Source organism: Carassius gibelio, chromosome B13 (assembly GCF_023724105.1).
Source record: "Carassius gibelio isolate Cgi1373 ecotype wild population from Czech Republic chromosome B13, carGib1.2-hapl.c, whole genome shotgun sequence".
In the NCBI taxonomy this organism is placed as follows: domain Eukaryota; kingdom Metazoa; phylum Chordata; class Actinopteri; order Cypriniformes; family Cyprinidae; genus Carassius; species Carassius gibelio.
The window spans coordinates 27902635-27917775 of NC_068408.1; the positions used below are offsets into that span (position 1 = coordinate 27902635).

At 37.3% G+C, this 15141-nt stretch overlaps 1 protein-coding gene across 1 annotated transcript in view; it reads right to left on the reverse strand.

Annotated features, from left to right (window-relative positions):
- Nucleotides 1–278: 278 nt before the first annotated feature.
- The window catches only part of lrrc1 (leucine rich repeat containing 1), a 40457-nt gene continuing 25594 nt past the window's right edge, over nt 279–15141 (reverse strand). The window contains exons 11-14 of the mRNA XM_052573005.1: nt 10409–10524; nt 6138–6310; nt 2914–3056; nt 279–1609 (exon numbers count right to left, since the gene is read on the reverse strand). Coding sequence (XP_052428965.1) covers nt 1451–1609; nt 2914–3056; nt 6138–6310; nt 10409–10524 — 591 coding nt within the window. The 3' untranslated portion in view covers nt 279–1450. The remainder of the gene's footprint in view (nt 1610–2913; nt 3057–6137; nt 6311–10408; nt 10525–15141) is intronic.

Below are 15141 nucleotides of genomic sequence, written 5' to 3' on the forward strand. Positions count from 1 at the left end.
GATGGACGAACAATGGGCTAAAGCTCAGATAATAAATATTACATAAAAATACATCATAAAAAATGACTGTAAAAAATTAATACATTTATAACAGCGTAAAGGTTTGGAATAGCAACAGCATTAAATAATGACAAATTATATTTTTGGCTGAACTGTTTCTTTTAACATTTAACATCAATCCGAAAAAACAAACAAAACAAAAAAAGAAGTGGCAAGGCATCCGTAACATTTTTGTGTAATAAATATTAAAATCTCTGTATAAATAATGAATCTCAACCTTTGATTTCAAGAAATAATTTTATTATTTCAGTGGTTAAAGTCATAAACGTTCTGGCCAAGAAACGGCGCCCGTTTACGATTGTTTTATGTGCAGCTTCATTTACAAGAAAGAATTAAAAGATCAAAATCAACATTAAAAACCATGTCTTTCTTGGAATAAAAATGAAAACATACAATGTAAAATGAAGTCCGTAGTGTACCACATATATAATAAAAAATAAATTGATAGCATTGCTTGTAAAAGTGCGTTCTGGCACTTGGAGGGAAAAACTGCTCACCTAAACCAAAGCAGAAGATAATAACTACCTACCCTTACCTTAATTACAAAAGAGTTTTATTTAATTGTACCTCCTTTATAAAAACTGCTTAAGCACAGTGCTGGTCAGTCGGACAGCCTTCACTCTCTTCGGTCCACATGTCCAGAACTAACACATTAGCCCTTTTAATTCACTTCTAGTCCGAAACTTGTTCTTTACACACAATGAAAACTGCATGGGTTATGAAGAAAAACCTGCTGCCCCCTCATGTTCAGATAAGAATCAACTGTGTATGACATTAAAAATCTGTCACTTTGTTCGAATGCTTTTAATTCTAAAATTGAGTCCAAGCGATGGGAAATTCATTGATTAGGTAACTGGATACGCTTTTTTTTTGTTTTGTCGGTTTGTTTCTAAAATTTACACCACCTGAGCTGCCACACGTACAAAAGTGTCAATATTCACAAGCAACTATAAAAGAATTTTTAAAATCAGTAGGTCCAAAAACACCTGGGCTCTGTGTTATCACCAAAAGAAAGAAATGCACCCAGTGTTTGAAAATAAAAAAATAGAGCATATATAACAAATTCATATTTCTATATTAAAGGTTCTGACAGATTTATGTTAAGACTTGTAGTGCAACTACCTATTTTGTGTGTCAAAGAAAAGCACTGGATCCGAAGGGTAGAGTAAAAACATGCATTCCTTTGCCGGTTAATGCTCTGGAGGTCTTTAGAAAAGAAGGCACCGTGCAGTGAGGACTCGTCCCTGACACAGGGCAGGAGCGGATGAAGGTAGCAGGGCTGGAAAAGGGGCTCTGGTGGTCAGCCCCTGGGAGAACACAGTGAGGAATGGCTCTGCGGGGGCTTCAGGGACAGACACACTGGGTAAGAGACATCTCGGAGTTAAAGCGTTCACACAGACGTGGTCACTCGGTCCACAGCGTTATTGACCTCGTTTTTGTTGGAATCCAGGCCTTTGGCAGCGTTCATGTCCTTTCGGATGCTCTCAGCCACCTTCTTCATGTTCTTCAGCTCGCCGGGGTGTGGGGTGGCCCGCCGCAACAGTGTCCTCTGAGAAACAGCAAGAAGAACAACCCATTTTAATTCACAGATTTTAAGGATTTTAAGACCCCATTAAAAAAAGTATGTCTGATTGAAAAAAGAAGGTTGAGGTGGGACACACTGAAGTGTGTTTTATGTCACAGCATTTCCTTTTGGCATGCAGTTTACCTACTACATGTCCCACAGTGCAATGCACTTGATTTGTCTTTTCCAGTGTGACATAATTGTATCAACATTTTCAAGATGATGGAAAGCATGAGGAGGTCACGTCACACAATAAAGCATACTGCTTTTGAAATATGCATAACATACGGAGCCTGTCCCAATACCCAAACTTGTGGTCTCGGCCACTTGAGAGCCAGTGCATGTGACAGGAAGTAAATGTTCAAGCGGTGCCCTTAATGCACACTATATCCACATTCTCTCTAATACTGCTTCCATCATGTTCAGGAACTCATATTCCCGAAATAAGTTAAATGAATTATATATTACATATAATTTTTGGTATTAAAACAGTGTTGCACATCGTAGATGTTTGCCACAAATTTAAATTTATTTATTTATGACCTTTATTTAACCAAAATAAAACTCTAAACTCTAAAACTAAAAAATCTCTGTTCTTTAAATCGCTTAATTTGAAGCACCCCAACTGTATTCAAATGCTTACGTACTTTTCTTTGATTTTTTCTTTTTGTTCTTAATAGCTCCTACTCACTGTGGTAGAGCAGTTATGAAATATCTTTCTTGCAAATACTTTCCAAAATTTCACTATTAAATACGCATGCAAATTACAGTGAATGGCAACAGTTCAAAAGATTGGAATTTTGAATCAAATTCTTCTAGTAAACTCAGAGATGTGCATTCAGACAATTAAATTATCACACGACCTTGGTGTGTGTTAAAAAACAGTAGGTGATTTGGTCAGGATTTTTATGCCAGTGCTGGGAGAAAAACCCCGGCATTCTGGATTCAGAGGTAATAAATGCTGGAAATAGCTTACGTCCCCATGAGGAACAATTACAGACTAAATAGGGCTTATGTTGTAAGCATTGGGTAATCCAAACCTTGTGGTCTTCATACCCACTTGAATATTTGGGCCAAATTATATTAAATACAGCATGCAAGTAGACATATGTAAAAACTGCAAATATGGCCTTTAAAAACAAAACAAAACAAAACAAAAAACCACAGGTTTAGTTTGAGGTCATCTTTAAACCAAAAGACCACTAAAAAGGCACCTTATACATCAGTTTTACAAAGCTCATAATCATGCTAAATCAATATAATACATTTAGCAGAGCCTCGTTCCTCACCTCTTCGTCATCCTCATCATCATCCTCCTCCATGAAACGGATGGTGCTCATTCTGTTGGTGGCTTTGTCGTCCCAGGTGTCATCCAGCACGCCGCTCTCCACCAGACTCTCCAGAGCACCACAGCGGGCGAGGTTATCAGAACCTAAAGAACATATGCACAGACTGTTTTTACACATATGGGTTAAACATATTCCTTTATCTTTTACTGGGTTGGGGGAAAAACTTTTTATTGCATTTACTCTAGTTTTCATAAAATCACACAGAGGAGCTTATATATGAAGTAAAACTCAGCGTGACCTGACCTCCAACACATCCAAACATATCAGAGGAAGTGATGACTAAAAAAAACCTCAAGAGTCATTCAATGTGTCAGCAAAACCCAAAATAAGCATTATGCTGATTTAGTGCGCAATTATTTCTTATTGATGCTCACTTATTAACAATGGCTATTATTAGTGTTGAAACAGTTTTTTACTGCATAATAGTTTTGTGGAAACATTATCTTTGATTTGAAACAATAATCATAATAGTTTTGTGGAAACATTATCTTTGATTTGAAACAATAATCTTTTCTTTAAAAAAAAAAAGGACATCAATGTCTTCTCTGACACTTTATCAATTTAATAGGGCCTTGATTAATACATTTTATTCAATTATATATTCAATAATTCATTCCTTTGTTATGAATCTGATAGTGTATCACAATTTCCAGCACAAACAGTGATAAAAAAAATGCTGAAATAATGCGTCTTGATGTAATTCTTGGTAGAAATTTTAATGTTTCTTGAGCAGCAAATCAGCATGTCAGAATGGTCTCTGAAGGATCATGTGACTGTGACATGTCAACTTCCCACACTACTGTATTTTTCACCACTGACCCCTAGTTTCATCAATGAAAGAGAAGTTTCAATGGGTTTAGGTTAATTCACGGCTGTGGCAACATCTGAGGCTGAGCTGAGCTCAGAGGAGATAAGCCTCTTTAGCCGTCCAATCCGCTGGCGCCATGTAGAAAGCAGCACATGAGCGTGGAGGAAGGCCAGAGAAAGCTCAGGAATATCAAGACCTGATCTGTACATGCTCTGCTGCACCTTTACCTCCCCTCAAATCAACACACACATTGAATCATACGGGTGTGTTGAGCCACCCATAAATCCCACAGGACCACATTGAGACTAAAGCACAGAAGACACAGGATGTTATCAAAATATTACACCAAAAATCTGATTATGGGCAGAATCTCCTTACAGATAAACTTGGCAGAACCGTGATGCCTCGAAAGTGGTGTACTGCTGGTTAGGATGGAAACATTTAAAGGGCATATTCTACATCTAACATCCCCCTCCCTGAAGCCCACTAATCTTAGTCTTTTTCTTTTTTATTATCTTGATCTCGTTATGATGCAGTTGCTATTTAACACATGCATACACACCAAGTTCACACTATAATTTATTATAGCGGATATGATTCCTCAAGCATCTGTGACCCTAAACACTGGCGTAATGAGCGCTGAAAATTCAGCTTTGCATCAAATAAATTATGTAAATCATGAAACCTCAATTAAAAACATTTCAAAATCATGTTTCCAAATTTTGACAAGTACTGTAAACACAACCTTAAAAAAAAGAGACTCACTGTGCAATACAGTTAGAATTTAAAACAGCAGTTTTCACTTAAAGGGATAGTTCACCCAAAAATGAAAATTACATCATTAATCACTCAGCCTCATGTCGTTCCAAACCCATAAGACCTCCGTCCATCTTTGGAACACACATTAAAATATTTCTGATGCATTAAGAGAACTCTCTGACCCTCCCATAAACAGAAATGTAATAACCACGATCAACACAAGGAGATCAGTAAAATAGTCATCAGTGGTTCAACCGTACAATAATGAAGCTACAAAATACTTTGTGCACAAAGAAAATAAAAACAATGATTTTACTCAACAAATTGTCTCCTCCACTTCACCATAGCACTAGTTTGGACAGCATCACATACATAACCGTTGTCTAAATTATTTACGCTTTGATCTGAACTAAAACAACGTCTCCGTGTGGCGCAGCTGACACAGAACAGCATATGTCTTTTACGGAGGACACACATTGTTGAATAAAGTCATTTTTATTTTCTTTGCACACAAAAAGTATTCTCGTAGCGTCGCAAAATTACGGTTGAACCACTGATGTCACATTGCCTGCTTTACGATGTCCTTGCAATGTTTCTGGACCTTGATCATGGGAATTACACTGCTGTCTATGGGAGGGTCAGAGAGCTCTCGGAATGCATCAAAAAAATTTTGTGCTCTGAAGATGAATGAAGGTCTTAGAGCTTTGGAACGACTTGGAACGAGGCTGATTAATTAATGACAGAATTTTCATTTTTGGATAAACTATCCCTTTGTGGATGAAATGATATCAGCTTCATTAAATATACAGTGAGCACTCTTTGCTCACTTTCTTTATATAACACATTCATAAAAAATAAAAAAAACTTTATATTTTTCATGCTGCCAAGTACACACTGGAAAGTTTCAGCACTGATGGCCATATTAAAATGTAGGACTGAATCTGAAACATCGATGTCTGACATTGTGATAACATTAAAGCTTGCTGTATAAGGGCACTACACTTGTTCTGTTACCTGTAATTTGTATCAATTGCTTCTTTTCAATTGCAATGTTTACATAATTGCCCATTTTTGATGGCAACATGCTACCATTTGAACATATTTACTTAATAATAAATAGCAGTAATAACACATTTTATTTTTATTTTCACAGAGTTAAATAATTTTGCTATGGTACCAAAATTTGTACAGAGATCAGTGGAATTTTACTGGTATTGGTACAGACTACTGACTACTACTGATATTGTAACCACACTAGTACACAGCATTTGCAATTCTTTTATACAGAAAACAAGGAAATTAGTTTTTACAATTCCAAAGCTTATCCCAAATATATCTGTAAGCCGTTTCGCCAACTTCTGCCACATTTGACCCTTTCTACAAACCCCCGCTCGCCTAAAAACACAAAAACACAGAAAACCGAAAGCCCAGAACGTCTGACAGAAAGAGAGCTCCACATCCTCTGATGTCCTGAAAACATGCCACAGAGACTGTGTGTTTTCACATATGTCCGGTAGAAGAGACATTTCAGGCACAATATCTGATGAAAACCAGCTTGCAGGATCTTGTAAGTGTCAGGCACACATCAGAGCTTTACCTTTGTTTTCTGATTCACAGGGCTGCTGAGGCAACAGTACACAGGTCAGGACCTTCTCTCCAGACTCCGGGTCCACGTCCGTCTGGAAGGTGAGCAGGGGTTGAGACTGGTTCTCTGACAGCCACAGAGCTTTGAGTCGTAGAGAGGTCAGGGTCAAGGGCAGGTACAGCAGTCTTCACAGAGACACGGACAGAATATCATTCATCTGTCTTAATGCTGTTCCTGCAAACTCCCAAAGTGGGACGTTTATATGTTCTCCTGATAGTCCTAATGTCTCAGGCATGCATGTGTTATTGACAGGCTTTATTACTGCGTATAGTTTAATAAATGAAATGCCTTTTTAAACTAATCTGCCAAATTTCTAATTGAAAAAGCATATTCAGCAATTCTATGGAGCATGTGCTCTAGATGATTTAAAGGCAGAAATGTGCAGCTTGTATTTTTCTTATCATTTTTATATGAATACTTCCATTCATCTGTAAAGTTCAGTGTCCATGTGGATTCATTTCTGTATGCATTACTGGCTGTGGATTTGTTTGTTTGTAGTTTAACGCCATGCTAGATAACACGGTAAAAAAAGGAAAAAATAACTAATATGGCAGGCTTTCATAAGAGGCTTTTAAAATTTGTCTCTGATCAAAATTCTTAAATTAAAAGTGGTGTCACTTCATTAAAAATCTTTTCATAAGAATCAACATAAAAGTAAGAGTCCTAATGTAGTTCAAAACACCACACTCCATCAAAATATGCTTCAGCGATAAAAGACTCTGGCAAGAGGGACATAAAGAGCTCTTCACTTTTCTCTTGACATTTCATACAGCTGATTGATGACAAACATTATGCAGGGCAACAACTAGAGCCTAGAGAACGTAGTTAGAATATCTCTAAAAAAAAATCAAGATATCGTGCAAAAATGCCCCGTTAGAGTTTTTGTCTCATATTTACATCATATAGTTAAGCATTATCACACAAGTGCAAAAGAGATACTGATCTTATACAACAGGGGGAGTAGTAGAGATGTTTAAAGGGGTCATATGATGTTGCAAAAAATTTAAATATCAACATTACATTAAAAATAATAACATTATTGTGTGTATTTGGTGTAATGCAATGCGTTTATGCATTTTAAAGGGGTCATTTGATTCAATTTTTCATTTCTCTTTGGATTGTTAGAAGCTCTTGGTGCATAAAGAAAAAGTGAAAGTGAAAGTGAAAATGAAGTAAAGGTGACATTCAGCCAAGTATGGTGACCCATACTCAGAATTTGTGCTCTGCATTTAACCCATCCGAAGTGCACACACACAGAGCAGTGAACACACACACTGTGCACACACACCCGGAGCAGTGGGCTGCCATTTATTCTGCGGTGCCCAGGGAGCAGTTGGGGGTTCAATGCCTTGCTCAAGGGCACCTCAGTCGTGGTATTTCTGTCCCAAGACTCAAACCCATAACCCTAGGGTTAGGAGTCAAACTCTAACCGTTAGGCCACGACTTCCCCAAAAGTTGCAAAGACTGAAGTCTCAAATCCAAAGAGATATTCTATATAAAAGTTCAGATTCAACCACTCCTACCTAAAACGGCTCTTTCTAACATGTCCCCACGTCTATGTCACGATGTGATAAGATTTGCATAACACCGCCCAAAATTCAAAAGAAAGGCAGTGTAACTTTTATACTCGCCGACATGTTGGGGATACGTTTCATTGTGAAAGCAAACTACTTTGTTTGGCCTTCCAAGAGAGGAAAACTACAAATAAGTGTTTAAGTTGCATTTACAACACTGATCCAGAACAGTTCAATCAAAATATTCAGATGTGTGCAGCACATTTTATGGAGGATGAGAACTGTTTCCTGAACCAGTAGCATAAAATCAGTCTGTGGTACAAAGTCTGGGGCCAGTTCCACCTTTGCAAGGACAGTCTGGCACTTCTGACTCACGCAAGTATGTTTTTTATATTGATATAATTTGCCACTGATGATTCAAACGCGAGTTTTGAGCAGTGTATAGTAGACTTGTTATTTGTCGTTTCTCCGATCACAAATGCAGACATGGTTTTATGTTTACGCAGCACGATATGCAACAACTATTATAATCCGTAATTATCTTCCCACTGGATGCAACAAATGCCTCATTTGTAATGGATTTAATTGGTTTTGTCTCATCGTGCTGGGAGACGGAAACACAGTATGTTAAAGGGCATAACATTTCCATCACGCACTTGAGGAATTCGACCAATCACAATGCACTGGATAGCTGGCCAATCAGTGTCCACCTCTCTTTTCAGAACGATGATCTTCGTAAAAATTGGCACGTTTCAGAAAGGGGGGGGGTGGGGCATAGAGGAGCAACAATAATGTACATTATGTGGAAAATTGTGTTTTTTTTTAAACCTTAAACTGCATAAACACATTGCATTACACCAAATACACAAAATAATGTTCTTTTAGCAACGCCATATGACCCCTTTAAGGTAAAAAAAAAAATACACACCCCTACACTGCGTAAACATAAAACCATCTCTGCATTTGTGATCGGAGAAACAATGGTACTCTACACTGCTCAAAACTTGCATTTGAAACATCAGTGGCAAATTCCTTAAATATGTAAATGTACTTACAGGCTGTGAGTCAGAAGCGCCAGAATGTCCTTGAAAAGTTGGAATTGCCCCACTTTATAGAAACAGCCTTTGTGCACAGAAGCATTGTAGGCTACTGGTTCAGGAAACAGGTCTTCGCCCTCCGTAGAATGTGCTGCACACTATGGTTGGGCGATGTCTACCAATCCCAAACTGGCATTGGACGCTGTCTACAGTGAAACATTGTGATGGACTATGAGATGGGAGAGGGTGCCGAAGTGATACCAAGAGCTTGTAACACTCTAAAGAGAAAGGAAGATTTGAAATTGCATCATATGACCCCTTTAATGGTAGAAAGACACTTGGAGGACCCTGAAGATGTGCTACAGTTTGATGAAAAAGTACTTAAGTAATTACAGACTGTCACGCAACATATTACAGTTAGCACAGGAACTGCAACCAGCATTACAGAGAACAACAAAGCGTCATGGAGCATTACCGGTTATAGCGCACGTGACTAATGCCTTATGGGTTTTTTTTTTTGCAAAAGACAATTTTCAAAGTGAAGTAGCTTCACTGTAATTTATTCCGGTGATCAAAGCTGAATTTTCAGAATCATTACTCCAGTCTTCAGTGTCACAATTTGTGATTATCAATATTTAAAGCAGTTTAGTAAAACAAAATTCAGGAAAGATCCAAAGATCAGCATTTCACTGAAATAAAAAGCTTTGTAACATTATACACACTTTACCAGTCAAAAGCTTGGAGTCAGTATGAATTTTTTTTTTTTGAAAGAGATTTTAAAAAATGAATGCTCTTTAGCAAGGATGCCTTAAAATTATCAAAAGTGATGAGAAGTAATTTTCATAATGTTACAAAAGATTTACATTTCAGATAAATGCTGTTCTTCATCAAAGAAACCTGAAAAAAATCCTACTCTGCTGTTTTCAACATGATAATAAATGTTTTTTGAGCAGCAAAACAGAATATTAGAATGATTTCTGAAGGATCATGTGACTGGAGTAATGATGCTAAAAATATAGCTTTGAAATCACAGGAATACATTGTATTTTAAGATATTTTCAAATAGTAAAAAGTTATTTTAGTATTTTTAGTAAAAATTTTACGGTTTTTGCTGTATTTTTGGTTCAAATAAATGCAGGCTTGGTGAACAGAAGAGAAATCTTTAAAAACATTAAAAATCTTACTGTCCAGAAACTTTTGACTAGTACTGTATGTTAGCATATAGTTTGAAGTTAAAGATATTGATTTTCTAAAATATTATATGGTTTTATACTCGCTATTATAGGTGTCAGACTTGGCAATTTAATTTTTCATAAGTCTGTATGCACAGACATCTGTTGTTTGCATTCTTGGCCGTTTTTATGAGGCTTTTGTAAATAGTGTTCATATCAATATCATATCGACCGAAATTAAGAAATATATTGTGATATAACTTTGGGCCATATCGTCCAGCCCTAATTAATAAGATTAAAAATTATAATCGCTTACATAAATATTTCATATTTCATTAAAGCACAAATAAGGGTATTTTTTAAGATAAATTAAGGTTTTATGGATTTGGAACAGAGATGCATTGATACAAATGATACAATCAAAGACAGTCACTGATGTGCTTGACTTCTGTGTGTCTACATCACAAACCCCCCGGTGAGAAAACGCTGTTGTGACAAACCTGTTTCCAGAAACGTCGAGCACATGCAGCTCTGTAGCCTGCGAGAGTTCGGGAGGGATGCGCACCAGACGGTTCTCTCTCACACACAGAACATTCAGACTGCAGCAGCCACCGATCTGAAAACAATCACAAAACAACATGAGCAAACTCCCCTGTGACCACTGCCAAACGCTCGGAAATCAGTACAATATCAGCTCTGCCAGCATATGAATACTAGCAGGAAAATGACTGAGAAGACCGAGAGTGATGAACAAAATGAATTGAACACAGCTGAAATAAACCGCAAGCAAACCCTTCCTAAACAAGCGGTTTCAGTGACAGAAAGCCAGCAGAGCTAAAATTAGAAGCAATTAGAGGTGGGCTGAACTAGAGGTAACGGGCAGCTAAAAGGCAATGAAAGCTCTCAAATACAATGGATTCCTATGGAGCGATTCACACCAGACTGCTGATAAAGTCAGGTTTTCTCATCTGTGAGTTACTGCTAACATTTGAGCACAACGGCCAAGTATAGTTATTTTTCATCATTAAGATGAGCTGACTTCAAGCTGGAAGTTCAGAGATGTTACAACAGTATGAAACTGACCCCAGATAATTATTCTTTTTTATTAAACGCTGATGCATTGAAGACCAGCAAAACCATAATCAATTATGATATTCTGCTCAAATGAATGTGTAATACAGTTTGTTCTCCATCACAATCACAAAGCCACTGTGCTATTTTTTGTAACTAGATCTGCAAAGGAAAACTTCTCAGATGACATACTGTAATAAATCCAAACATAAAGCTATTTTGTTTGTGATTGTAAAATAAATGTATCGACGCAAACGCTTTGCTACAAAGTTTTTTTTACCGTTTCAACAGAAAAACATTACCATCATGTGGAATTACTGGATTTAATATTAGAAAACTTCACTGTTTTAACATCTAGTACAAGAGCAGAACTGGACAGAGAAAGGAGAACGGGATCAGGAAAGCATTTCTTAGGGTTTTACCAGTTTCCACCTGTAGAAAGTGTGTTAATTAAAAACTATAAATATATGATAAAAATAATAAATCCTAAAACTAGATAACTGATGTGGTTACATGAATTAATTTTGACTAAAAGAAATCATCAATAATCGATTTATAACTGATGATCATGATAATATTGCTTAGTTTGTCATCTCGTGCAGCCCTACACTCTGATATTGCCTGACGATGAAATAATGCAAGAACATGATATTTTGCTGGCTTTCGCGTTGTCCACTGAGTGAGGTCAGAGAAGTCTCAGAGAACAAGCTGCCTCAATCAAACAGAGCCATTGTTTAAACAAGACAATAGCATTCCTCAAATCTCGTTCAGCTGTCACCAGCGCCCGTCCTCAAACCACACACAGGAAAGTATGGAAGAGAAACCCTTTAAGAATAGGAGATGGCGGTTTCTCGAGAACATAAGACACTTGAGGGCTGTTGAAGATGACACAAGACACAGAGCAGTAGCACAACGAACTGTGTGTTTGTCTGAATGTGTGTGCCATAGGCGACCCCATCACGAGCACTGCAGTCATGCCACAAAAACACACAGCACTACAGTTTGTATATGGTAGCCAAAGTCATGAGACTTGTGATGGCAGGCTGCCCCAGGCCAGCACGCTAATAACACTGACTGACCCAAGGTGCGCTTTCACTGAACTCAATCAGGCCTGGAACTGGATTTGCTGGTTAGGAAGTGTAAGGATTTCACTAGACCAATTACAGCAGCAGCAGGGCCACTATGGGATGAGTCAGTGTGTAAACCACAGCACTCATGACAGCCACGCTCACACAGGAGGGAGACTTACTCGAGCCAACGCAAGAGTGAGCTACTGTGCCAAGCATTTTGAGAGTTTTAACAATGGAGTCTGAACATCTTTATTTAGCAAAATACTGTACCTTAGAATTGCTGTGAGGACAAAGATATTTAATATTAAAGACACTAAACTGTAAATGCTAAAGGCTGCATGATTAAGGCTGTTCAAACTGCATTTATTCCCAATATCAAATATTTGATATGTAAGGATTACATTCTGGATTCTGGAGTGTTGATCTGTTTGATTAGACAGTGTAGTCAATATCCAATTAAAGAGAAATTAAAGTAGCACCAATGTGAAAAAAAAGGGTAAAATTATATACACAATGACACCCAACTAGTGAGTCTCTGAGTTAAACAATGTAACTAATTGGACATAATCGGGGGTATGGTTTGGTTTGGGGTTAGGTTAATACCTAGTTATTATAAGTACATCATACATGCAAGAATAAGAATTTAAGTCACTCTTTATTTTAAGATACAATTTTCACTATTAACAAACCATTAACTAGGTCTTCTGCTTTAATAAACTCCTAATTTGCTGCTTATTAATAGTAGGGTATTTGTTAAGTTTAGGGTATTGGGTAGGATTAGGGATGTAGAATATGGTCATGCACAATATTTGCTTTTAAGTACTAATAAACAGCCAATATGTTAATAATAGGCATGCTAATAAGCAATTCGTTAAGAGTAAGAATTAATCCCTTTACTAAAGTGTTAACAGAATTTTGAACTCATTTTAATCTTATTATGTTATGTTCGTAGCTTCGTAAAATTACGGTTGAACCACTGATGTCACATGGACTGTTTTACAGATCTCTTGAAATAGCCGTGTTTCCATTGTCGGGCCAAAAGCGGGCGTGCTAGTGTGTGCCAGAGCCAGTCGCTTTACCACGGTCACTTCAGGGGCTTGATCGTGCCTCGCCGGTGCTTCCTCTGGGCCAATGGCCTAGGTTTTTTTGGCTGACGAAGTTTAGCTTCGTATGTCATAAAAATATAATAATGTTTTTTGTTCAATAGCTTTTATAAAAAAAAAAACGCAGTGCTATTTTGGACTCGGTGCTACAGGTGCGAAGCCATTAGCCTCTCCTGGCCCGTGGAAAAGTGGCTAATGTTTCTGGACCTGGAAACACTGAAGTTGTGTTGCTGTCTGTGCAGGTTCAGAAAGATCTCGGATTTCATCAGAAATCTCTTAATTTGTGTTGCGAAGATAAACAAAGGTCTTACGAGTTTGGAAGGACATGAGGGTTTGTGTGTAATTAATCACAATATTTTTTTTCATTTTTGGGTGAACTTTAATTCCACACTACTTCACAAAATCCCAAGATCCACAAAGAAAAAAAAAAGGTTTGGAAAAGGTTAAATGAGTTTATGCCTTGGCTACAGTTCCAGTGTGGACAACAACCACGCATGTCACTTCTGCAGGCTGCGTCTTACTTTGTAAGATAGACAGTCACTCTTTTCATAGCTTTCGCTGGCTCTGGGGCACTTGCTTGGTATTTTCCTGCTCTTTCCTAGTGAAAAAAAACACTTATCATGAAAGGAAAGCTTAAAGTGAAGGCCTGATTATTTCAAGGACCGTCTCACAAGTCCACTGTTTTATAAAGTCAGTGTTCCTTTTGATATTCTTTCACTTAGAACAATGATTTGGTATTCCCCTCGTACCATTGTCCTCTTTGGGGTAAGAAATAAGCAAATAATTCTCCTGACAATCATCTCCCAAGTGGTTCTATTGTTGTCTCCCCTTTTTAACATTTTGGTCGAACGCACTCACCTTTTGATTGAAATTGTATTATTTGGTAACTTTCAGGAAGGTGTACTCATTTTTATCACTTTTATGACAAAATCTAATTTTGCTGAACAATTTTGACGTGCTTCCTTGGTAATTGATCGAGCAGACTTGATGGAAAATTATGTCCCAGAAGAACCTTAATGTCTAAATGAGCATTAAATCTCAGAAGATGTGTTAGGGTTCATCTAAGTAAAGAATAATAGCTGGATTTGTTAAGTTTCAGAGGGGTGTACTCTACGCTGAGAAGTTTTAATACTAGACCACCACTAAACTATGGTACCAATAAGTTCAGCATCACAAGCAATCAGAATATATTTCAAATAGGCACTAGATACTATAACAAAGTTGTCTTGCTCAAACATAAAAAAAATTAAATAAAATAAAAATCAAGATTATTCTGGAAAATGCATAACATAATCTTCAAGGACTTGTTCTAGTCATAAACAACTCAAAGTCCTTCAATGAAAGTAGTCATTAAAAAGAAGGATACTGACTCTTAACTAACTCCTGACTTCTTTTGGATTAAATGCAGAGCATGGGTTACCATACTAGGCTGTAGATCATGTCAATTTCACTTTTTTAACTGAACGTACTGAAGGAGTAGTTCATCATCCAGTTGAAAAATAACAGCTGGATGACCTTGAGCTAATACGACTCCACTCACCTAATCTTAGTTAGTTAGTTAAATCCAAGTAATTAGCAAAACGAAACATAACTTGCATTCCTAATACTGTTAAACATAGTTTGACAACCTTGTGAACTTGTATGCAAAGTAATGTCTAAAAATACATGGTGTGCGGGTACACTAGCAACAGCAAGAAAAACTAGTTCCAAGTATATCAGAAGAGTTACTGAGAATTTGCAGTAGGCGCCACTGTATTTACTGCATATGTACAGTAACCACACTGTCCCACCCATGGAGTGAAGTGTAAGCAAGATTTGTTAGAAGACAGTTTGCTACATGCTGCTTCCATCAAGTCCCCTGAGAGCTCTTTTTTATGTGAATTCAAGGGACTTTGGGTCGAATAAAAGATAAGGTTTGGAACTCTGAAACCTTTTAACACAAAATGAAGAGTAGGTCAAATATTTACATTAGGTGTGTGTTTCATGGGT